The sequence below is a fragment of the Bufo gargarizans genome, chromosome 11 (assembly GCF_014858855.1).
Source record: "Bufo gargarizans isolate SCDJY-AF-19 chromosome 11, ASM1485885v1, whole genome shotgun sequence".
Classification (NCBI taxonomy): Eukaryota; Metazoa; Chordata; class Amphibia; order Anura; family Bufonidae; genus Bufo; species Bufo gargarizans.
This window is the reverse complement of record NC_058090.1, coordinates 96911231-96937292: the sequence shown is the minus strand read 5'-3', so window position 1 is coordinate 96937292 and position 26062 is coordinate 96911231. Positions and strand designations below refer to the sequence as shown.

The window sequence follows — 26062 nt, the reverse complement described above, 5'->3', positions numbered from 1 at the left end:
CTGCTGTGGAGAATATATGAATAAAGTTTAGAATGGAATTGTTTCTCGTTTCCAAATGGTTTTTTATTTAGAGAAAGCCACAGATTCCACCATAAATGGCCCCAGCCATATATGTGCCTCATTCATCAATATGCCCCCATAAGTGCCCTAACCACTTAAGTGACTGATGCTTTGTTAACTGTCTAAGCCAAAGATGCCTCCATAAGTGCCCAGTCATATGTTTAACCCATTTAAGTGCATCATTCCCAATGTACCCTCTTAATTGCCATAGATGCCCCAGCTTCAGATGCCAGCATAAGCCAAGATGCTCCAAAAGTGCCACTTTTGCCTTGGCGAGTGTCTACAAAGATGCCTCATAAGTCACTTATAAGTACCTGTGTCCCAAGCCACAGATGCCCCCATAAGTGTATCATCAACAGATGTGCCCCAGCTTCAGATGCCGCCATAAGTGCCCTCACCACAGAAGCCTCGATCCCTTGTTAAGATCTTATACATAGATGCCCAATAAATCCCTGCCCCACCCATATATTTAATGCCCCATCCTCCTATTTTCCCCATACGTGCCTAGCCATATGTGCAACCCCTTTCAGTGATCATCCATTGATATGCCCCCATAAGTGCCCTAACCACAGATGCTCCCATAAATGCCCTGATAAGTGTCCTAGGTATATATTCCTCTTAAGGGCCACAGCCACAGATGCCTCATAAGTCCCTTATCAATACAGCACATGCACCCTCAAATTGCCCAAGTGCATCAACAAGAACTCTTGATGCTCACATAAAGGCCCCAGTCTTATCTGCCCAATAAATGCCCATATGATTTTTAAGTGTCAGCCAGAGATACCTATGTAATTAGTCACAAGTCTTTCCCCTTAAGTTCCCCATGTACAAATGTGCACCCTTAAATGTCCCAGTTCCAAGGGTACCTCCTTGAGTGTCCTAATCACCACAAGTGCCTTGTGACAGGTGTTGCACTTTAAGAACCTGCCTGAGATGTGCCCCCTATTAAGCCATAGCTTAGCTTTGGCTGGGGTAGATTGGCATGTGACCTACTAAATTTTCACCATTCGATTGCCCACAGCAGCCAATTTTGGCCCATAGTTCGTGGACGTGTTGGCACATGAGATGCAGACGGACTAAGGAAAATCTCTGCTATCAACATTAGGATGTGCCATCCATTATACCGGAAACATAAACTTTTCTATGTCTGGGGACTTTCCTGCCAAAATATCTGCATTCCGAGAGCGTTTTTTATGTCGTTACACAGAGGGATTTTTTATGCTGTTTATACATTCCGCCCTTGTAAGAATTTTCTTTCCATGGAAATTCTGTATCCCATGAAACAATCCCTATGAGTCATGGTGGCACCTTAGCATGGAGGACATGTATCGAGGTCATAAATCCACAGGGTTCACACCTCCTTGGCATCCAGTTGTGACTGTTTTGACAGATCAAGAAATAATTTAGTGTTTGCCCTGATTACGTGTGTGTCGTACATTCTCCATCTTCATCTGATACAACGGTGGAGGCCATTTATGGAAGGTGATAATAGGAGAAGCCCACTCTGTAGATGAAGAGCGATGACCTCATGTTGTAAGAGGACACCCACTTCATTAAAAGCACGCTCTTTACTAGTGGGTGTTATTGGTGGGATGGAGGGAGAAGAGGGGGACGGAGAAATTTAATACCTGTCTGGGAACGATGTCATCTGTCTACTTTCTCAGTCTTTTCATATACACAAACAGTGAGGTCAAGGAAGGGCATGCTGGGAATTGTGGTACAATGAGTTTTCTGCACAACCTCATTGGACCATATTAATTACATGGTCTTCAGCTAGTATAATTATGCTTTTGGACCTGAAGACAAGTTAATATCATTTTATGCCTTTTTTATATGTATACTGTACTGTATGTTGAAGACGTTTGTGTCCCATTTTGAATTTATGTAACAAGAAGAACACAGAATGTGCGCCTGGTTAATCTGTCCCCTGATCCTTATAATCTAGGCATCTGAAATATCTGATCTCCTAATTTACTGGTGAAATTAGATGAAGTCCTGTCTGCGTCAGAGCTGCAGCACGTATTATATTCACATTCATTTTTCTTTTTAGGGCTTTTGACCATAAGTAGGAACACATTAAAACAGCACTAATATGGTTCTCCTAGATATTTCCTAGTTATCTGTTTTTAAAGAGGTTATCTTATCATGACAACCCCTGTTTAGATTGAAGCCGACATGATGGTCAGGCTATCCCAGGCTGAAAATAGCTTATGTAAGCCCCATCCAGAAGTGAGTGTTTCTCAGAGTGGGGCTTAAATTCCCAGACTTTAGCAACAGAAATGTTGGTAAGTATGGATCCACCAGAGTAAGCTATACTCTTTGCTAGCTCCCCTCCACTCAGGCTAATACAGAGGAGTCATAGGACAACCCATCTAACGTCTAGGGAATGGTAGGCATGGTCCTACATACTTCTTCCTAATAATCTGGCCAAAATGTCAACATTTGACATCATAAATCCAACTGAAATTTGTAATAACTTCCAGGATCTTATAGTGATGCCATCTAGAACCCTGATTTAAATTTTTGAGAAATCAGATACGTGGCTGGTGGAGGAGGAGAATGAAAACAAGCTCCCACATCTCCCCCTTCCTATCTTCTATATTTCAAACTCTAATTAATAGACTGGGTGTAAAAATGTAAGTCAATTTATTTTAAAAAAATAGAATTTTGGAAGGTTTGGGTGGATGAATCTACACAAATAGAATGGGAAGAGTTAATCTGAGAACTGGCTGTCCCTTTTGGCTATTCTCTACACCTGTGCTTCCTCCAGATGTGACTCCAGACTACTGCCTCAGCCGAGCAGGATTATTCCCTTCCTAATCTGGTTATTTATTAATGTCATTGCACAAGAATCCTCTTGGGAACCTTCAAAGGATTTTAGGTTTGAGCCACTGGCCAATGATTTTGCAGCTGTGAACTCTCAAAGGGAAGAACCAAAGTTCAGGTGGTCTTCACTGGAGCTCAAGACTACTGAGGAGTTTGTAAGTGGGTGGCCTAGTTATAAGACACAGTGCTCTGTCTTCATTTCAGAAATAGTTCTTGCACATCAAAGTCCCAGATTTATAGCCCGGATGTATGGGGGACCCAACCTGAGGCCAATGCTCATATGCTGGAAGCCTAGTGAGCTAAGTTGCAGGCCTGACTCCAGGTGGTTGGAAAGGCCATGATAACATAATCCCATGAGCAGTGAGTGGAAAATCAGACTGGTAAGCAGTCTCTAGAGCAGGTATCAGCAACCTGCGGCATTCCAGCTGTAATGGAACTACAACTCCTAGCATGAACACTTGCTTCGCAGTTCTCAGAACTCTCATTGAAGTGAATGGAGCATCTTGTGTGTTGTAGTTTCACAACAGCTGGAGTGCCGGAGGTTGCTGACCCCTGCTCTAGAGGCTGGGAATTTTTTTTATTCAGACCTGGCCAATTTATATTTAGTCTATTGAACTAAGTTTGAGGCCTGTCTCCAGGTGGTCGGAGGGGCCCAGAATAACAGTGTTCCATAAGCAGTTAAAAGTAGTGGAAATTGAAAGATAGTCGCACCTACCTCAGACTGAAAAATCTTACCAGGAACCAGTCTAGAGGGTGAAAAAATTTTATTATCTAGATTTGGCCAATTTACATGTAACCTTCTGCTGGAAACCTAGTGAGCTAAGTTGGAAACCTGGCTCCAGGTGGTTGAAGGGGACCAGGATAACAGTACCTTATGAGCAGTTACAAATAGTGGAAACTAAAAGATAGTTGCACCTACCTCAGACTAGGAAATCCAACTGGGAACTAGTCTCTAGAGGCTGAATTTTTTTATTATCTTGACTTGGCCAATTTACATTTAGCCTGCGGCTGAAAACCTAATGAGCTAAGTTGGAAGCCTGGCTCCAGGTGGTTGGAGGGGCCCAAGATAACAGTACCCTATGAGCAGTTACAAATGGTGGAAACTAAAAGACGGTTGCACCTACCTAGGTGGGCCTAGTCGAATTTTAGACTTGGACAGGACCGGGCAGCTTTTCTGGAATTTCTGTTTGTGTAGCAACATGTATTCCCTATGAAATAATAACTCTGGAAAACGTTGTTTCTTAGACCTTTGCGTTATGCCATTCATCTGTTATTCCTCTTAGAACATAGTTGACCACTGTGCCAATCAGTGCTGATAGTGTCGAGTGTGTAGGAACTATTGAAAAGGGGAAAGGTATCATCCATTTGTCATATACCCAGTGGCCTTTCAATGCTGGAGTCCTGGGTTCAAATTTGACCATGGGTAACATCTGCATCGAGTTTCTACGTCCTCTTTATCTTTGCGTGACTTTCCTCCCACATTCCAAACACATACCAATAAGTTAATTTGGGACTTAAATTTAAGAGTCACAGTGAGTGATGACAATTTTTATACATCAATTGATATCTGAAGCACCATATAAAATAATAAATTAATAAATGCACTCCAAGAGGAATGAGAGAGGAACATTTGAATGCAGAGTCCTAAAAAAAAGCTTCCGATATGTTGATTTATGGGAAATGCATGTATTTGCTAGAACAGACAGGAGAACTAATTTCCGACTGCGTCCACAGGTTGTGTCTGGTAGTGCAGCTCAACTCCAATTGAATTGTATGGAGTGTACTAAAATATCACAGCCAACCTGTGCACAGGTATGACAGCCATGTTTTTACAACCCCACTTTAAGGAAACTAGATATAAGGTCAAGAGATGAAAGTAGTAAAAAAAAAATACAATTTTTCTGAATATTTTTTTTTTTTTTTACCATTTAACCACATTTGTATATGACTACATATTTTATTAGGTCCAGGAAGTCTCTAATAGACCACAATGTGATTTCAGAATATTTTGTGAGGGCATCTTTTGTAACGATCTTCTTGCCTAATGATTCTAATTGTCCATGAGACTGTAGAGGTCACACTAAGAGGCAAAGGATTTTGCCCAGTGAAGCATTACAATATAATGACCCAATCTAAGTATCTTCAGTGACATTGTCAAGTAGACATTGAAGCTTCAAGAAGCTCTTCCTCGGGGAATCCTTACATCTTGATTGACAGTTGTCTCCTCTCCAACAGTGTGATCGAAAACCAGAAGGACTTGTTGAACCTAACTCAGATGGACATGAAGAACTTCAGAGAGCTGAAAAATCTGTGAGTACTCAGCTCTACGCTCTGTGTAGAGACATTAACTCTTCTTGTCATCATGTCTCTTGATGCCATAAGGGGAATGTAAGACAAATGGTTCAGGAAGTGTGAGGAGAAGGGACATGACCTTGAGCCTAGGGTGGAATGAAACAAGCATAATTAGGGCCAGAGTGAAGACAAAGTTCACTCCAACATCCCTGGTTTCCTCACAGAGGATGAGGATGAAGGCCCATATTTCATCATCAGCCACTCTACATTCCTTGCATTCATTTTTTATTTAAGAGCACCTGTCAGAATGTTTAACCCTATGAAAACAGACATGCTACCTGGCAGGATTGATCCTGCTGATTAAAATGATACCTGTCTTGTGAAAATCGGTTAAAGAGTTCCTGAGAAAAAGGCTTACTTACTCTTTGGGTAAATGAGTACTTCAATGCACTGTGGGGCGGGGCTTATCTCTCAGTGCGCCTCATGCTGACCACGCCCCCTCAGTGCACCAAAGCTCACATTTGTATAAAGGATAAAAGTATTTTTCTATGGATTGCTATAAACGATTTTCACAAGATGGGTATCAGCCGAATCAGCGGGATCAGCCCTACTGGGCAGTATGCCTGGTTGAATAGAGTTGAGCCTGCTGATAGTGTTCTTTTAAATTTTTGCAACCGTAAAAATTCCCTTATTTTGTCATAGTGTAATTTTTTTAGTCTACTCACCATAGAGACAGTGAACAGGATTGAGCTGCACGCAATCTAGACAGAAAATCTGAGGTCTTTCCTTTAAGACTGCTCTCTTTTCTTCTCACAGGACCATTTCGAACACCGGCTTAAAGTACATTTCTGAAGACGCTTTTCACATGAATCCACGAATGACTCACATGTAAGTGAATATCATATTTGATATTTTTTGGTACAGGACATCATCTGTGTCTGGGAAGGGATGTAACCTATACTCACAGGCGCTGATCTCACCCCTTGCGCATGCGCAGACTACATTATTCAGAGCCATTGGCTCATTGCACATGTATGGAGTCTACTAGGCTGAAGTTGGTGGGAGTGGTTCGCCCTGAAGAACACTCCTCCTGTGTTGCATGCTGTGAACTAAAGTTTAGAGCTTCATGCTGAAACTACACCCATGCCCCACAGCAGGAAGCAAAGAATGTCTACAACGGAGGCCAGTCGAAAATCAGGAGGGGGGTAGAAACTGAAAACTATAAGACAAACTCCTTCTATTATGCATGTTAGGTAGAAGACACTGTTGGGGAAAGGTTTTTATGGACTCCTAGAATGCCAAGAATGGATACATAATGAATTAAATTCATGATGTGGGAGATCCAAATGCTGCTGCCTGGTTCAGAAAATCTATTTTCAAATAGGAAATTCTGACCTAATAGAAGGGGGTGCTCCCTGCTCATGACCTTCACCTAGCAGCCAGATTGGATAATGAGAAGGCCTCTCATTCTACAGGACCTGGAATAGACTTCCCAAACAGCCCATAGATTTAACGGAAAACCATGTAATTCTTAATTTTTCCTGTGGTGGCACTGCAGGAAAATCTTACACTTGCAATGGGCTCCTCTACTGATTAGGGCTGATCACCGAAGGTTCCTGCTGTTGGAATCCTATGGCTTGCACAGGATTAGGAAAACATGGCTACTTTCTTCCAGGAACAGTGCTGCACCTCTCCATGGGTTATGTCTGCCATTAAAGCTTACTTCCATTGGAAACAAGCAGCCATGTTTTTCAGTTTGTGGACAAATTGTCCTTACCAGACAACCCCTTAACTCGGTTCAAAAATTAAAATTTTTGGAAATGGAAGTTCTGCCTCTGTTCCAGGCGTACACAGACTGTGTAGACTCACATGGAGCTGCATAGACTCCTATGGAAGGGAACTTCTTCCAGTAGGGACAGTTTTTTTTAGCTGGTAAGGGGCCTCTCCATTGTACTGTAGATATGGTGCGTTCATTTGGAGGCTACATAAGTAAAATCATTTTAAGACCCCCGTGTGCCCAGTTTTCCATGCGACTTCCTACATCGATGATCTCCTGTAGAGCTCTCAGAGGATTTTTTGCTTCGTTAGGCTGATTTTGCCTTGTCATTAATAATGTGGCTTATTGAGCACTTGTTTTGTTGTTCTGCAAAGTTATTAAGTGTTCTCCTGGAGCGTTCCTAATTGCAGGAGAGTGTTGCTGGCACGAACTGCACCACTAATGGACTTCTCACCGATGAGGTGATTTGAATAAGCAATTAAATAAAATAAAAGCTCTTTATTTTTTAAAGTTTGATGGGAATATGATTTTCATAGGTAGGCAATACTTCATCCCTTGGCACCATATTTATCCTCCAGTGAATTTACTAGATCCATCCTAGTAAAGGTGGAACTATTGTTCATCATTCTAGGGTTTAAATGAGGTCATAGCCCTAATATTTGGTATGTTCCAAGTAATTACGTTAATAAAGGAATTGTCTCGTTTTGATAACCTATTTTCAGTACGAGCTGCAAAGAGTGTCTACTCACTCTGGAAGACCTTGCATGTCCATGCATTACCTGGACAGTTCATTGATTTCAATGGAGATGGTGGAATCCCCAGGATAGGTTATGTCTAGGGATGAGCGAATCGACTTCGGATGAAACATCTGAAGTCAATTCGCATAAAACTTTGTTTCAATACTGTACGGAGCGAGCGCTCTGTACAGTATTAGAATGTATTGGCTCCGATGAGCCGAAGTTATTACTTTGCGAAGTCTCTGGAGACTTCGCATAATAACTTCAGAAATTGATTTATACTGTAAAAAACATTTACCGAACTTGGGTTCGGTTCCAAGTGGTACCTTGGAACCGAACCCGAGTTCGGTAATTTTTTTTTTTCAGCACAAATTAATTTATGAACTTATTATGCAAAGTCTCTCGAAACTTCGCAAAGTAATAACTTTGGTTCATCGGAGCCAATACATTCTAATTCCTTACAGTATTGAAACAAAGTTTCATGCATATCGACTTTGGATGTTTTGATTCGCTCATCCCTAGCCTTATGTCATATTGGGTGGGTTTAGGGCATGATTACCTATCTTGACTCTTCTGCTAAGCAATTCCACCTGCTATCCCAATGCAACAGCTCCAAAACAATGGACCCTATTCTGCTGGAGTTTTCGGAGTGTTTTATACTAGTGACCTTGCCTCAGCATAGGTCATCAATATCTGATCCATGTGGGACCTCCCATCCCTGCCTATTAAGCATAGCACCATCCATTGGGTAGCGGCTGAGCTTGTTATCGCAGCTCAGCCCCGTTCACTTGAATGGGACTCAGCTAAGCCTAGGCCACATAACCGATGAACATGGCAATGGCCTAGGGTAAGCTGCAAGGAGGACGTGGCACTCATTGGCCTCTTAAAGTAGCTGATTGGTGGGGGTGCTGGGAGTGGGATCCCCACTGATCAGATACCGATGACATATCCTTAGGATAGGTCCTCAGAATAAAACACTTGCATAACCCCTTTAAATGAAGGAACTCTCCTGACTATGGAAGTTCTAATTCTTGTGTATAGGTTACAGTATTAGTGTAGCGTATAACGGGCTTCAAAAGTGACAACCAGCATTCTGAGCCAGAAATGAACTTAGAGCTATTGTTGCTACTCTTCCCGCATTCTTCAGGGCAGCTGGTAAAGTGAAGGAGAGTGAAAAAGAGGACCTCCAAAGAGAAAATATAACATCTATGCTCCAACCTGAGCATTTCTGTTGACTGAAACTCCCCTTGAAGATCAATATAAACTTTACACATGTGGGTTCCCTGATGGAGTACTGGTGCTTAGTACATAGTACATGCAAAAAGAGGACTTTTTGGGCTGTGCTAGAAATTTTATGGCTTGAATAAAGATGTACATACTTGTGTATGGAGGGACAAGGTTTAGTGAAGGCTTCACGCTAGAATTGAGATTCCAATGGAAGACATCAAATAAAACACTGCCTTGAAATCCTTACTCCATTCATTTATGAGCTATCATGTCAACTGCAAATGACAAAAACATAAACAATCACAAACAAAGCCAATATCAACTATCCGAAGGTCCTGTCCCTATAAAAAAAAGTGGGAGATGACGGTTCCTGAAGTTCTACAAAGGGCCATCATCTGCGGATGATTACAATCCATGTTTAGATCTTGTAGTTGTTATTTTTTATTTGTGTTTTTGCCTTCTTCTTGTGCATCCATCGTCTTGCTTTGTTTGGGTTTTCAGTTCCCGTTTGTGATGTTTTTGGCTACAGGCCACTAAACAAGAGGACCTGGGTCAAAGCAGCTCTGTTTTGAAGTGTACATCATGTCCCGAGGATACTAAAGTCTTATCTTCCTACTAATACTACACACAGTGCATTATTTATTCATATTTGCTTCAGTAATTCCAATTCATAATGCCAGTTTTCATTTAACGGCATTTCTTAAAGGGGTTGTCTACTTTAGATGAAGGTTATAACTCTCTAAATTACTAAGTCTAAAAGCAACCTCTGCCTATATGCCCCTTTAGGGAAAATGGACATCATAGAGGGTGGCCCCCCTCTTGTTCTGGTGGACCCGAGTTATCACCGCAATACATGGATGACCATTCATCTAAATGGCCACCAGGCAACACTACAGTTCCCTGCAGTGAATGCTAGTCTGGTTGTGTCTTCTGCTGGCAACATTGGCTGTTTTCTGGAGGTTTCTGGAGTGGGATCAACTGATTGCCCCATTATTACGGGTCTTGTATCTGATGAGACAATTCTTTCAGTAGGAGGATCAAGTCAAGTTGGAGTTATAAGAGCTATGGTTGTTATGAGCCAAAATAAAAGTATTGGGAAGGCTATAACAAGGAGGTGGGTACCAGAGGATTGTCAGTTACATAGTCAAGCAGAACCAGGTATATGATACCATAACATGTAGCACAGGAGAGTAGTCACCAAGAATAACCAAGGATTTGGCACTTGTTTTCATGCAGATCTGAATATGTGGTACTGTTGGGAGTGAGACAGAAAAAGAGACAAACAATGCGAATCAAAATTAGGCTCTGACCAGACTTTCAGTCCCTTCCCAGAAGCAGAACTTCTGTTCCATGCATGAAAACAGGACAGGGTTTTTAGATCATGCATAGGCCATGCCTTCACTAAAATAACTATAGGGTAGTATAATAAAATATTGTAGTAAAGTAGTATAATAAAATATTATGAGAACATAAACGCCATCTCCACCAGCTACGTTCTGTGTGATCTCTTTCTCCACCTCGTCTGAAACAAAGAGCTTCTGTGAAGCAGATCTTCTGCCAAGCAAAATGTTATTGTAGGTATCGAATTCATGGTAGGAGGGGAATCTCAATATTTTACTATCATCAATCAACGGGAGCTCCCATCCCGAAGAGCACAAATGCAAAGGTTCTTATTATCAAAGGACAACTCTTTTTGTGTGATTTTATATTTTTTTTTTGCTTTTTGTATTTTTATATAATTTATGTATAACAGTAAAAAATGAATAAATACTGTTCTTTTTTATATATATTTTATATGTGGAAATACACTGTACATTTATATACAAAATCTACATTTTATACTTTTATCCTGCATATTTTAGTCAACACGTAAGATAGTATTCATTGAAATAAAGGATACTTCAAAAATTTGAAGCGCAAACTTGTTTAGATGCAGTTTTTGCAATTTTTTATATGTCAAAAACCCACACGTAACTGTACTGTTTGAAAATGGCTTTATTTTACTTCATCCCAAGAATTCAAATGTGTATTTTGCTTGAAAAATTACTATAAAAAAGGACATAATCATAACACAACATAAAATCAGGTCTCATATTATTAAACACATAAAAAATTAATAAAACATATATATTATTGACAATGCCAACCATAAAAAAGAAAATCTCAACATAAAATAAAAATAATTAATATATTTAAATTTAACTTATTTTTATTTGTAGCCACGTATCTATGAGAAAAATCTGTCTCTTAAAAATTATTATCTAATTACAGCTCATAAAGTAGCCAAGGACTGTAATATATTTTAAATTGACATACATACAAATATCATGCTTTATTATAATTTAATTCATTTCCATCCAGGCAAATGCAAATTTGCTTTTAGTTTCATGTAAAATATTCTTGAAAAACAAACTAAACAAAAATTAATTTATAGTAATTTTTTTGCAGGTTATGCTAAAAGAGATTCATAGATAAAAAATACCTAGGGAGAAAGGAAACTAAAAAAAGACTAATAAGCAAAGATTTTAAATAAGCACTCAAAAAAGCCTCAAAAAATATAAAAATTTAATCACAAAATAGTTAAAAATAAGAAATATTTCTTGTAAAAATTAATTATAATTGCACTAAATGCAGAAATAATAATGAGGTAAAATATGTATTAATAATAAGTTATTATATTAATTAATACATAATATGGTAATGATAAAATAATAATAATTGCAAATGATTAACACAAAATCTGAATAATAAATATATCATTATAAATTCGTACTAATAAAATAACAATTATAATTTAAAAGTAACTATTAATTAGTAATGTAAAAAAAAATAATAGTAATTATTGCAAAAATAGGAATAATAAACTGGCACTAATAATAAAATAATGATTAATAAAACAATAATGATAATATAATACAATAATGTAATTAAAAAAAATATATTACATAATTGCTGTCATATTCTTGGCGCTGTTTTTCCAGGTGTTACGCCTCATCTTAGGCCTGAGAGCAATAAGTGACGGTGAAAAGTGACTGCAGTCAGATGTCTTGTTTGCTGAAATCAATGCTTACAGCAGAATACAATCTCTCAGCAGCTGGGTACAGCGGGGACTCAGTGTGGGGACTGACAGCGAGCGCTCATATTTACTCCCCTGTGGACAATCATTGACCTGACAAGAGCTGAAATGTATCTGCCCTCGCTACCCAAGGCTGCATGGAAATCTTGCCAAATGGAGGCACGTGCAGGCTTATTTACAGCCATTTACATCAGTCGTTACTTAGCTGAAAGCAGGCGAAAAAGACGTAAAAGCTACAAATTTCACTTAGTAATGTGGTGTTCCTCGGTTATAACTACTGCAAAGGGACAAATAAATTGTCAACTGGGTGTTACCATTTGGGAGTGTGTTCCCTAATAGTCTGATACTGTCCGAACAGTTCGGAAGGACACATCATTTGACAAGGGGAAACACCTATTTTTCAATTTAGTCCTAAATTTTTAGGGTGGGAATAACAGACGAATGGCACATTGCGGAGCCAAATGAAATGATGATCCAGAATTGTTGCAGTGGGGAATACAAGGATTTACTAAAAGTGCTAAGAGGACTCTTGTATAGACTATTTTGTTCCTGTGGGAGGAGGGTTTATACACTGGAAACTCTTCCATCTATCAAGAGGACATAGTCTAGCTTTGGAGCCAACACAAGCAGCCATGTGTCTTAATGAACCCAACTCCTCACCCTTTCACCTTCCTCTTCCTTCGGATGTTGACAACTGTAGTCTTCGGTCTTGTCACACCAGAACACATATGTTTGGAGTCTTGTCTAAGCTGTTTTTTCTTCTTCTTTCAACAGCAACCTATCTTCTAACTCCTTGGTCTCGCTGTCTTGGAGGACATTTCATGGTCTACCTCTACAGGAGTTGTAGGTCAAACTTCTTTATTACCATGAAAATTAGTCCTATGTGTGTGCATAACTGTCTCTAAAGACATAAGCAATTATTTGTGAAAAATACAGGATAGCTCTCCTCTAGAAGAAATAATGCTGTACCTCTAGTGCCATCTATAGGTGACTACCCTGCAAGTCAATTAACCCCTTAAAGTGTCATGAAACATGACTTGGGTGATCAGCCAAACCACAGACACTCATCTGTAGACAGCATGGTTTCAGAATTTTTGCTCCCCATTAGTACAGAGAGTTTTGTATACTATTGTTAGGTAGGTTGCCTACTGTCTGCAGCTCCACAAGGAGAACTTGTACCTATTAGGAGTCAGACATGAAGAAGTCTTATGTTTGAACCATTATAAGAACCAAGAAAGGGAATTCAACCATAATTTATTGCCTTCTTTAACCTCATTGTTCCTCTGCTAGAGTCCTGACTGAGAACCCATTCCAGTGCTCCTGTGAAGTGCGGTGGATTCAGTTTCGTAGAGAAGAAGGTTGGGCTGATCTTGGAAACCAATCCTTAAGCTGCTGGAAATATGGGGTGGAGATTTTTATAGAAGACGACAACATCTCGAACTGTGGTAAGCATCTCAGGTGTCCACAAATGAAATGGTGTGTTTATTGACAACTGATAGGCAGATGAAACCTATGATTGCTTAGTTTTATTTTAGTTTTCTTCTTGTAGATCGTCCAGATGTCTTCATTGCAGAGCAAAATCTGACAGTTCTTTATGGGGACAACCTAACCCTTCAGTGTAATGTAGCTGGTCAGCCTACACCAACGGCTACCTGGATTTTACCAGATCTGAACGCTCAATATGAAATTGAGGTATGAAAAAAATGAGTCTGGCTAGAGTAATGATGACACTCTGAAGGTTCCAATCACTGACAGAGTAAATTGATAAAAAAAATCTGAAATGTTTCCCGATAGCCACAGCAGTTGTCCTGTTGATAGTTCATTATCATTAACTAAGAATGTCCAAATGGGGACAACACAAAAAGTCATACTTGGAATGGTTTCCCATGGGATCTAAGTGTACTATAAATGTCAATAGACTTGTGAACATTATGTTGTAGTTTCTCCATCATTACAACACTCTTTTGCAATGTTATCTATGTCTTTCATCCGCAGCAGTCTGATGGTCCTGATATCGAGATCTTCTTGCACATTTTTAATATCTCTTCCGGATTCAACAAGCGCGATGTCAGCTGCTGGGCTGAGAACATGGCTGGTCCCACCAAAAAGTCAGTTCAGATAGATGTCCACTGTAAGTTCACATTCAAGCTTTGATCTGTATGTATTTAGAACCTTACACAGAAGTGGCTGTAGAGATGAAATAGTATTGGGTACTTGTCTGTATGAGTATTGTACAGTGGCAGCCATGAGCCTCCCCTTTCCTGCTTGCCCTGCTAGGCAACCCAGACACGCCTCCTGTTGCCTTTTTCCTAGCAGGTCCGGCCGCTGGGTCTGCTCTGCCACTTCACACAGGCTATGGCCTGCTCACCATCAGGGCCACGATTTACCTTAAGGTGAACTGATAAATAGATCATACACAAAAGAGGAGAACATATCAAAGCAAATTGGTATTGAATGTCGATAAATGAGGTCATCTGTAAGACAATAGATGTTTTGGCTGAAGATCAAAAGTGTATCTTTTGGCCTTCTCATAGATTGGCCTACCCAAGATTTCTCCAAACTGGGTGGCCAGAACTGAAGTCGGTTGAACCAGCCATAATGTACAAATCAGAGCTATGGATGATCTAGGCTTATTTCATCATTATCTGTCAGGAGATATTTGAATTGATTAGTGTCCAAGAATTAGGTATTGGTCTGAAGGTTGATGACTATAATATGTGATCTCTAGAAGACAATCTGTACTTGTTTTGTACTTGGTTCCCTATAAGCTCCCATAAACATTAGAGAAAAGTCGGAAAAGCCTGCTGATCTTGGTGGGACCAGATAACTTTCTTATGTGTATGAAGGCCTCCCATCTCATATGATCTCAGGGAAAGAAAGAATTGATGTGGAATTTTATCATGCCTAATCCTTTGTTCCCTGGGAGATAAGCTTCCACTGGAGCTTTTCTGGCAGTGAGTCACTCTCCTCTCCCCACTAAAAAGACATGTATGCATGGTTGAGCCGAGGGGAGTTGAGGAGTATAGCTGTCAGCCGAGTGAGCACTTGGCCAGCAGCTACTGAAAATGTATGGGCACCTTAAGCCACTAGACAACGTACGTCTGGGGAACGACACGATGGAAGAAAGTATCTATTCCTGGCAGACACCTCTCCAACTGATTTATGGGAAGAAAATCTTACTCACTGGAAAAACCTTCTAATTAATTCAGAGAACCAATACCCACACAAAACCTAATGGAATTGTAGTAGGAAATATTCCAAACAAGTGATTTAACTCTAACGCAACTCTCTAATTGACCCTTTCAGGATTGGACATCTCTTGCCCAAGACTCTCATCCATTTAGAGCTACACATGATTTTAGTAGATCTACTGCTGCAAAAGTATTTAGCTGCTACAGTTATGGAGAAGGACAATTTCCAACCCTCTGTTACAACGTGTGGATGCCAACATTATATAGTTAAAAAATTACCTCCTGGGGCATTTTTGATGCTCAGCCCAAAAAGCCAAACATCAATTTCACATGGTAGCCCATGGTCTAGGACATCTCTATTTCAGTTACTTGTTTGTGTTCTCCAGTTTGTATTTTGGAGATTCACTAGGTGGCTTTTTTGAGTTTGTTATAATATTATTATTTATTATTAAAGCGTCATTTATTCCATAGCGCTGTACATATGAAAAGGGATATACATACATAATACAGACAATTGCACAAAGCATGAACAAGACGAGTTAGAAACTTGTATAGAAGGAGAGAGGGCCCTGCCTGTGAGGGCTTACAATGTACATGGTATGGGAGAAGGACACAGTAGGAGAGGGTAAAGTTGGTCATGGCGGTATAGAGGCTGTATAGGGTATACTGGTTGTAGGCTTGTCTGAAGAGGTGGGTTTTTAGGTTTATTTGAAGGATTCCACTGTAGGTGAGAGTCTAAAATGTTGGGGTGGTGAGTTCCAGAGTGTGGGGGATGCACGGGAGAAATCTTGGATGCAATTGTGGGAAGAGGTGATAAGAGAAGAGAAGGAGCTCTTGTGAGGATCGGAGATTGTGTGTGGGGATGTATCGGGAAAGTAGCTCCGAGATGTAGGGAGGGGACAGGTTGTGGACAGCCTTGTATGTATTTGTTAGTATTTTGAACTGAATTCGCTGGGCAATGGGGAGCCAGTGAAGGGATTGGCAGAGGGTAGAGGCAGAGGAGTAACAGGGTGAGAGGTGGATTAGTCGGGAAGCAGAATTGGGGATAGATTGGAGTGGTGAGAGAGTGCTAGATGGAAGGCCACAGAGGAGAATGTTGCAGTAGTCTAGGCGGGAGTGGATGACGGCATGTACAAGCATTTTCGCAGACTCAAAGTTGAGGAAAGCAAGGATGCGGGAGATGTTTTTGAGTTGGAGGTGGCAGGTGGTGGAAAGAGCTTGGATGTGTGGTCGGAAGGGGAGGGCAGAATCCAAGGTCACTCCAAGGCAGCGGACATGGTTGGCCGAGGAGAGTGTGCAGCCATTGATCGTGATAGATAGGTCTTTGGGGGGGGGGGGGGGTTGAGAAAGATGGGGGAAAGATGATGGATTCTGTTTTATCCATGTTCAGTTTTAGAAAGCGAGAGGAGAAGGAGGATATGGAAGATGGGCATTGTGGGATTCTGGATAGTAAGGTGTTGATGTCTGGACCAGAGAGGTAGATTTGTGTGTCGTCAGCATAAAAGTGATACTGAAAGCCATGGGACTCTAAATGTCCGGTCTGTAAGGTATGATGTGATCCAGGAGAGGGCCAGGTCAGTGATGCCAAGAGATGAGAAAGTTTGTAACAGAAGAGAGCTGTTGACAGTGTCAAAGGAAGAGGACAGGTCAAGGAAAAGGAGGACAGAGTAATGTTTTATGGTTTTGGCTATTAGTAGGTCATTGGTGACTTTGGTGAGGGCAGTCTCAGTTGAGTGGTGGGGTCGGAAGCCAGACTATAGCCGGTCAAAGTGGGAGCAGGAGGAGAGATGAGAGGACAGTTCAGAATGGACGTGTTGCTCAACTAGCTTTGAGGCATATGGAAGAAGTGATATGGGGTGATAACTGGTCAAAGAAGATGGGTCAAGTGAAGGCTTTTTGAGGATGGGTGTAATGGTTTAAAACCAGAGGAGAAGACACCAGAGGTTAGTGATAGGTGAGGTATGGCTGGGATAAAAACTGTGGTGAGGTTAGGGATGTGGTGGGATGGGATTGGGTCAAGTGCACAGGTGGTGAGATGTGATCTGGAGAGTAAAGTGGAGAGGTTTTCTTCTTTAATGGTGGAGAAACGGGTTTTGGAAGAAGAGGTAGTTGAGTAGAGGGTCTGTGGGGACTGTGTACTGAAGCTTTCTCTGATGCTGACTATCTTTTGTTTGAAGTATGTGGCAAAGTCCTCAGCTGAGATGAGAGGAGAGGGTGGGGGCGCTGGGGGATGGAGAAGGGAGTTAAAAGTGTTAAAAAGTTGTTTAGGGCTGTGGGACAGGGAAGATATGAGATGAGAAGTTTTGCATCAGCGAGTGAGGATTTAAAAATGAAGAGGGATTGCTTGTATTTGGTGAAGTGATCCTTAGAATGGGATTTCTTCCATCGCCGCTCAGCGATGTCTGAGTTTTTTGGTCAGGTTGGTGTGCCAGGGTTGCCTGTTGATTTTTCAGGTTTTATTGTGTGTGAGGGGGGCAACAATGTCCAGAGCTGTACTTATTGTGGTGTTATAAATGATGGTGGCAATATGTGGGTCTTGGAGGGAACAAATGGTAGAGAGTGGCAGAAAGAGTCAGAAAGCAAGCGAAAGTCGAGATGTTTAAGGTTCCTGCGGGGGTGTACTAGTGTGTGGACCGGGGGAGCAGAAGAAGAGACCAGTAAAGAGAAGGTGAGTAGGTTGTGGTCAGATAGGGGGAGAGGCAAATTAGAAAGGTTAGATAGGGAGCAGAGGCGGGTAAAGACCAGATTTAGAGTGTGACCATCTCTGTGGGTGGGAGCGGAAGACCACTGTGAAAGGCCAAAGGAGGAAGACAGTGATAGGAGTTTAGAGGCGGCTGAGTGGCAGACGTTTATATATATATATATATATATATTGCTTCCCTTGACCATTCTCTTTCTTTACCAGTTTCTGCAGTAATTATTGACTTGGGCGAGGTGATTCATCAACATCACTCCTGCATCCCTTATACAATAGATGGGAACCCTGCCCCGGAGGTCAGCTGGCAGTTAAATGGAGAGACCCTATTCATGAACACCTACATATACACAAGGCTGCTTGAGTACAGAGAAAACGGGACTCTAATCCATGGCTGCTTGTACTTTAATAACCCAACGCATGTCAATAATGGTAATTACACGCTACTGGTGAGGAACTGGCTCGGGGAGGACAGCAAGAGTGTCTACAGTATCTTTATGGATAATCCATTTAAATTTGACCCGGAAGAGCCCATTCCAGGTGAGCAGTGAGAGGGGATAGTAATTAAAGGGTTCTTGACCTGTGTCAGTTAGTTAGACTGTAAAAGTGTGAATGGTGGAGGTTCTTGTTCCTTAGCTGAAGAGCTGACCACTCAAGGATGGTCACACACCATAAGAGTGGTACAGTAGATGTTGATTGTGTTTGAGGAGTACCTTGAATTGTACATTTTTATAATATGTAACACTACTTTACTATCCACTTTGAGTTTAGTTTTTAGTTTTTTGTAATTTTATGCCTTTTTTCTTTTGCAGTGTCGCTGTCTCCATCTGGTAAGTCATTCTGCTAGATGTCCAATTGGTTGACTATACTTGGATATTCAAGGATTCAGCTAGGGGGATTACCAGGGCATGTAGTCTGGGTGTTGGGTCCCAAGAGAGGTGCAATTAGCTGATTGTGTGTAGTGTGCTGTGTCCTCTTTACCTCTACTTAGTAGCCATGGTACAGGATATTGCAGCTTCATCTCGTTCACTTAAATGGGACAAAGCAGCAATATTCTGCACCACCACTACTATGTAGACAGACCAATGATAAGAATGAAGAGCCCACTTCAAACTCCTGATCGGCCGAGACTGACCGAGAGTCGGTCCCCCATGATCCAATATTGATACTCTACCTTGAGGATAGGCCCTCAACATTCTGAACCTGGAAAACCCCTATAATAGGAGAGGTATCATCTAACTTGTGTCCACAGCCATACCGTAGGAGATCAGGTCACTAGTGCTGCATAAAAGAAGATCACCCTTGGTAGACAACTCTAAGGGTTGTCCACTGCTCTCTACTTCCTGGTCCCCGATGGAAATGCCTGTCCAGCCTATCGCTTAGTTCAGCCTATCACTGACTGAGGCGGGTCTCTGCTGTGGCCAGTGATTGGTTGAACATGGTTTCCCAGCCATTTCTTGCATGTCTGGGACTAGAAAGTAGAGAGCAGAGAGGATCAGTGAGGTGAGTAATGCTATTTCTTAGTTTTTACACATTCTGGTCTTTTATTTAACAAAAAAGTAGTCCCCTGGACAACCCCATTAAGCATCAACATTAAGAGCCCTTTAAGGCCAAGGACAGGATAGGCCCCTGCCTTATACTCAGGTCAGTATTGAACAGATACTGCCATGTCCGATTTCAGCTAATATGATAAGACGTCTTTTGCGCACTTTATGCAGTTAAACAGATTAGCTCTTTCCCTTACCTTGGTAAATGCAATAACATAATCTAACTGATAAATCAGTCCTGCCTAGAGGCTAGCTGGACTACGACAAGATGGAGCCTGAAGCTACAGGGATGACGTGTGGGGTGCTGCAGTGTCTGGCCCTAGACCTGACTGATTACTAAAGTCTGTAGCAGAACAAGCAGAGGGAGAAGAGTAACACACGACTGCAGGATCAGACTACATAGTGTTTATTTGTAGTCTGAAACCATGGAGACACACAGACCAAAGAAATTGCTAAACTTTTCAATGAGAAAATGTACAATATTGCTTCCTTTTTCATTCTAGAATCTACATAAACTGTGGATTCACTTGGTAAATACACTATTCTGCTTAGGTTGTACTGATTCAGATTCAGCAGAATAGTGAGTGCAGCTCTGAAGTATAATACAGGATGTCATTCAGGATCAGTACAGGATAAGTAATGTATGTACACAGTGACTGCACCAGCAGAATAGTGAGTGCAGCTCTGGAGTATGAAATAGGATGTGTCACGGCCACGGTTATGGCCGTGACTCCTTGGGAGCCGCATACAGTTGCCCGCGGTTTGTTGTTTCAACCGCAGCTTGGACAACAGCTATGTGTGCGGTTCCCTTGGAGTTGTGTGCGTGTGTGTATGCACGTTTGGTATGTCTGGTGTGCACTTTGTGTTGTCTGGTGTGCACTTTGACATCTTCCTTTCACTGTGGCTGCTCGTGGCAACGTTTGGTATGTTGTACATGTGGTGGCAGTGTCCTGGCCTTCGGGCTGTCTCCAAGGACGGCTGCCACCCATGTCGTTGCCTGCGGCAACAGCCACAGTGTGATCTTAGTTTGGTCACTTCCCCTTTATGTGTGTTTCCCTTCTGTGGTGCTGGAAGGGTTAACTCCCTTCCCAGTGTGTGTGTGATGTCACTGGGTGTGTCCGACTGTGGGGTGTGGCTTCTTGGCCTATATAGCCTTGGTGTTTGGCATGGCTCAGTAGGTTGCTTCAGTCATGCTTGGCTGGAGCAGCCTCCTGTGCATATTACCTGCCAGTGAGAGCCACCCCTGTGGTCATAAAGATATTGTATGTTTATGTTTATGCCTTCTTGTGTGCAGTTGTATGTGATGTTCTGTTGGGACCTTCCTATGTATTTGGTGCAGTTTACGGTTCTGGATTCCTGTTTGCTCAGGGATCCAGTCAGCAAGGCTGTGGCAGGTTGGTGGAACTTTTAGTTCGCCTGCCATACCCGTAAAGCTGTTTGTGTTCCCCTTGTCCCAGCAGCTTGGCCATGGAGACTCCTGCTCCTCCGTACTTTGGAGGAGTAGGTCGTCTTACCCAGCTCCTAGCTCAGGGATCTGCGGAGGGTAAGTCAGGGCTCCGAGGTTCCTGCGCATGGGTCCTCCTACCTTAAAGGTTGGCCCATGCTGGTAGGAGTTAGGGTCAGGTTAGGGATGCCTGAGGAGGTGACCTGCTCCCTATCCTGTTCTCCTGGCCGAGTAGCCACAACATCATCTGGCATCGCACGGCTGAGGATTTTCCCCCATCCTCAGCCGTGACAGTATGACCACAAAGGCTTCTCACCTGGCCTCCCTCGAAAGAGGGTAAAGCATGTACCGCCGTCTGCGGATGGGGTGCATGCGCGCTCTTCGGAGGGAGAGCGTTATGGGGGTTTCGCCGCTGACGGCGCGGTGAGTGACTTTTCCCCGCCACTTCCTCACCGTGTTCGTTTGGCGTCCCCCTGATTTTATTGCACGTGGTGTTTATTTGGTGTGCGGTTTTGCACACCTTCGGAAGAGGGTGCAGCATGCAGTGCCATCCCCTTGTGGTCTGCATGCGCGTTCTCCGGAGGGAGAGCATCCCGGGGGGATCACTGTTAACGGCACGGTTGGTGGCTTATTCCCCGCCACCGTACCTTCCGTGTCCGTGTTGGTGATCCCTCGTCCCTCTCCATGTCCCATCTCTGGTCGTTTGCTGGCAGCACTCCGTAAGTGGTCCGGCTGCGTGCTGGTTAGGAGTGTCTGCTGGCAGCGACTGGAGTGGGGACGTGAGTGGAGAGTCCCCTCGTCCATCTCTCAGTGGTTTTCTCCCCTGTGTCGCTGGTGCGGGCTGCAGGCCTTGTCGGACTGGCTGTGTTGTGTGCTGGGAGAGGATGCAGCTGACAGCGGCTTTTTGGGAACCGTGTCTGAGAGTGGACGTCCCCTTCTCCCATCCCCTTGTGTTGAGTCCCTCACGTGTTTTTTTTTTGGTGGGGGGGGGGCTTTGAGAGGTGGGAGTGTCACGGCCACGGTTATGGCCGTGACTCCTTGGGAGCCGCATACAGTTGCCCGCGGTTTGTTGTTTCAACCGCAGCTTGAGGCATGATGTTGTTTGCCTCAAGTGCGGTTGCCGCGGACAACAGCTATGTGTGCGGTTCCCTTGGAGTTGTGTGCGTGTGTGTATGCACGTTTGGTATGTCTGGTGTGCACTTTGTGTTTGGTGTGCACTTTGACATCTTCCTTTCACTGTGGCTGCCCGTGGCAACGTTTGGTATGTTGTACATGTGGTGGCAGTGTCCTGGCCTTCGGGCTGTCTCCAAGGACGGCTGCCACCCATGTCGTTGCCTGCGGCAACAGCCACAGTGTGATCTTAGTTTGGTCACTTCCCCTTTATGTGTGTTTCCCTTCTGTGGTTCTGGAAGGGTTAACTCCCTTCCCAGTGTGTGTGTGATGTCACTGGGTGTGTCCGACTGTGGGGTGTGGCTTCTTGGCCTATATAGCCTTGGTGTTTGGCATGGCTCAGTAGGTTGCTTCAGTCATGCTTGGCTGGAGCAGCCACCTGTGGTCATAAATATATTGTATGTTTATATTTATGCCTTCTTGTGTGTGCAGTTGTATGTAATGTTCTGTTGGGACCTTCCTATGTATTTGGTGCAGTTTACGGTTCTGGATTCCTGTTTGCTCAGGGATCCAGTCAGCAAGGCTGTGGCAGGTTGGTGGAACTTTTAGTTCGCCTGCCATACCCGTAAAGCTGTTTGTGTTCCCCTTGTCCCAGCAGCTTGGCCATGGAGACTCCTGCTCCTCCGTACTTTGGAGGAGTAGGTCGTCTTACCCAGCTCCTAGCTCAGGGATCTGCGGAGGGTAAGTCAGGGCTCCGAGGTTCCTGCGCATGGGTCCTCCTACCTTAAAAGTTGGCCCATGCTGGTAGGAGTTAGGGTCAGGTTAGGGATGCTTGAGGAGGTGACCTGCTCCCTATCCTGTTCTCCTGGCCGAGTAGCCACAACATCATCTGGCATCGCACGGCTGTCATCGCACGGATGTCATTCAGGATCAATGCAAGCTATCTAATATTTATAATGAAAAATTTATTAATTTTACTTCCAATTAATTGAATTTTACTAACAGAGTTATAACAATTTCGGTACAACAGGCGGAGGCAATAGCACGTACGTGAACCCAGTGGAGACGGTGGACGACAACACATTTGGGGTGAGTTTGTAGATGTTGCTGCACATACACACAAACCTTGAGTTACCGGCACCTAGAACCACGAGACTCTAACACCGCAGTGTAATTACGCGGCCAGAGGTAATTTAAGACGTAATTGATGCTCCTTTGACAGTGCGTTAATTTGCTGGTAATTTATAAAAATAAAAAAATGAGGCAAAAACCACTAAGTAATAAATACGGCTGATTCTAGCTGCATAGTAAATTTTATAAAACATCCTAAGAGCCGAAGTGTGGTGGGGAAGAGAGGTCAAACCCTGGTCCCTGGAAACACTCATTTATTACATGAGTGCAGACAGTTTATCCGGAGCGACGGCGCTGCTCTTTTAGTTTACCCTACTTGCTGACAGGTTTCAGGTTGGCAGGTGTGACTTGAAGCATAGTGTACATGCCCACCTCTGGACAACATTTTACCATCTAAATAAAAAATACTAAATATATTACAGCACTTATACTGTACTGAGTTATACTTCAGAGCAGAACTCGTAATTCTACAGACAAAGGAGCTGAAGTCTCCCAAAACTGTCTAGTGCCTCATCTGACTGATATTCTGGGCACTGTACAGTAGGTTCATGTGGCCAAAGTGCCCTGCCCCCCTGTATTATAGGAGCTCCAGAGGTGAAGCTCCTGGGTCCAATGCATGATTTGACTCAGTGCCCCACCTACCACGTGACATTTTTAATACTAGTATCTTATTATGTGGCAGAAGGGTCTTTGGGCCCCCTGTGACGCCAAGGACTGAATTTGACTGCAGTTACCCTATAGCTACTTCCTTGTTAGGGGTTTATCTGACTTCAAACTTGTTGTGGTAATGAAGTAATGTACCGTCAGGTCCATAAATCTTGGGACATGGACACAAGTCTAACTTTTTTGGCTCCATACACCACCACAATGGATTTGAAATGCAATGAACAAGATGTGCTTTACCTGCAGACTGTCAGCTTTACTTTGAGGGTATTTATATCCAAATCAGGTGAACGGTGCAGGAATTACAGCAGTTTGCATATGTGCCTCCCACTTGTTACGGGACCAAAAGTAATGGGACAGAATAATAATCATAAATCAAACTTTCACTTTGTAATACTTGGTTGCAAATCCTTCGCAGTCAATTACAGCCTGAAGTCTGGAACGCATAGACATCACCAGACGCTGGGTTTCATTCCTGGTGATGCTCGGCCAGGCCTCTACTGCAACTGTCTTCAGGTCCTGCTTGTTCTTGGGGCATTTTCCCTTCAGTTTTGTCTTCAGCAAGTGAAATGCAGCTCAATCGGATTCAGGTCCGGGGATTGACTTGGCCATTGCAGAACATTCCACTTCTTTCCCTTAAAAAACTCTTTGGTTGCTTTTGCAGTATGCTTTGGGTCATTGTCCATCTGCACTGTGAAGCACCGTCCAATGAGTTCTGAAGCATTTGGCTGAATATGAGAAGATAATATTGCCCGAAACACTTCAGAATTCATCCTGCTGCTTTTGTCAGCAGTCACATCATCAATAAATACAAGAGAACCAGTTCCATTGGCAGCCATACATGCCCACGCCATGACACTGCCACCACCATGCTTCACTGATGAGGTGGTATGCTTAGGATCATGAGCAGTTCCTTTCCTTCTCCGTACTTTTCTCTTCCCATCACTCTGATCTTGGTCTCATCTGTCCATAGGATGTTGTTCCAGAACTGTGAAGGCTTTTTTAGATGTCGTTTGGCAAACTCTAATCTGGCCTTCCTGTTTTTGAGGCTCACCAACGGTTTACATTTTGTGGTGAACCCTCTGTATTCACTCTGGTGAAGTCTTCTCTTGATTGTTGACTTTGACACACATACACCTACCTCCTGGAGAGTGTTGTTGATCTGGTCAACTGTTGTGAAGGGTGTTTTCTTCACCAGGGAAAGAATTCTTCGGTCATCCACCACAGTTGTTCTCCGTGGTCTTCCTAGTCTTTTGGTGTTGCTGAGCTCACCGGTGCGTTCCTTCTTTTAAAGAATGTTCCAAACAGTTGTTTTGGCCACACCTAATGTTTTTGATATCTCTCTGATGGGTTTGTTGTGTTTTTTCAGCCTAATGATGGCTTGCTTCACTGATAGTGACAGCTCTTTGGATCTCATCTTGAGAGTTGACAGCAACAGAGTCCAAATGCAAATATCACACTTGAAATGAACGCTGGACCTTTTATCTGCTCATTGTAGTTGTGATAATGAGGGAATAACACACACCTGGCCATGGAACAGGTGAGAAGCCAATTCTCCCATTACTTTTGGTTCCTTAACTGGGAGGCACATATGCAAACTGCTGTAATTCCTGCACCGTTTACCTGATTTGGATGTAAATACCTCAAATTAAAGCTGACAGTCTGCAGGTAAAGCACATCTTGTTTGTTTCATTCAAATCCATTGTGGTGGTGTATAGAGCCAAAAATGTTAGAATTGTCCCAGCTCTGGAGTATAATACAGGATGTAACTCAGGATCAGTACAGGATAAGTAATGTATGTACACAGTGACTGCACCAGCAGAATAGTGAGTGCAGCTCTGGAGTATAATACAGGATGTAACTCAGGATCAGTACAGGATAAGTAATGTATGTACACAGTGACTGCACCAGCAGAATAGTGAGTGCAGCTCTGGAGTATAATACAGGATGTGAAGCCAAGAGGTTTGATGTGCTCTGTGTTTTCATCCTTAGATCTCTGTGGCTGTAGGCTTGGCTGTCTTTGCCTGCCTGTTCCTTCTCATCATGCTGATTGTACTTAATAAGTGTGGAAGACATTCGAAGTTTGGAATCAACCGTAAGTTCCCCTCAACTTGATGGACATGTTGTATTTGGGCCATGATAAAATATACGTGAAACTCTATGGCTTTGCAGTAAGGAATAATCTACCCCACAGCAGGGGGATGAGGAAGAGTGTGAGACTTAGTTTTCTCCATGTTTCGAGGGTTCAATAAAATGTGAGTCGATGGTTAAATAGATGGATCCCAT

The 26062-nt window shown here is 42.8% G+C and overlaps 1 protein-coding gene across 1 annotated transcript in view; it reads left to right on the top strand.

The window, feature by feature from the left end:
* The window catches only part of NTRK1 (neurotrophic receptor tyrosine kinase 1), a 67465-nt gene that overhangs the window by 20217 nt on the left and 21186 nt on the right, over window positions 1–26062 (top strand). The window contains exons 2-11 of the mRNA XM_044271428.1: window positions 5122–5196; window positions 5995–6066; window positions 12770–12838; window positions 13286–13440; window positions 13545–13687; window positions 13991–14126; window positions 18092–18421; window positions 18694–18711; window positions 23013–23071; window positions 25769–25871. Coding sequence (XP_044127363.1) covers window positions 5122–5196; window positions 5995–6066; window positions 12770–12838; window positions 13286–13440; window positions 13545–13687; window positions 13991–14126; window positions 18092–18421; window positions 18694–18711; window positions 23013–23071; window positions 25769–25871 — 1160 coding nt within the window. The remainder of the gene's footprint in view (window positions 1–5121; window positions 5197–5994; window positions 6067–12769; window positions 12839–13285; window positions 13441–13544; window positions 13688–13990; window positions 14127–18091; window positions 18422–18693; window positions 18712–23012; window positions 23072–25768; window positions 25872–26062) is intronic.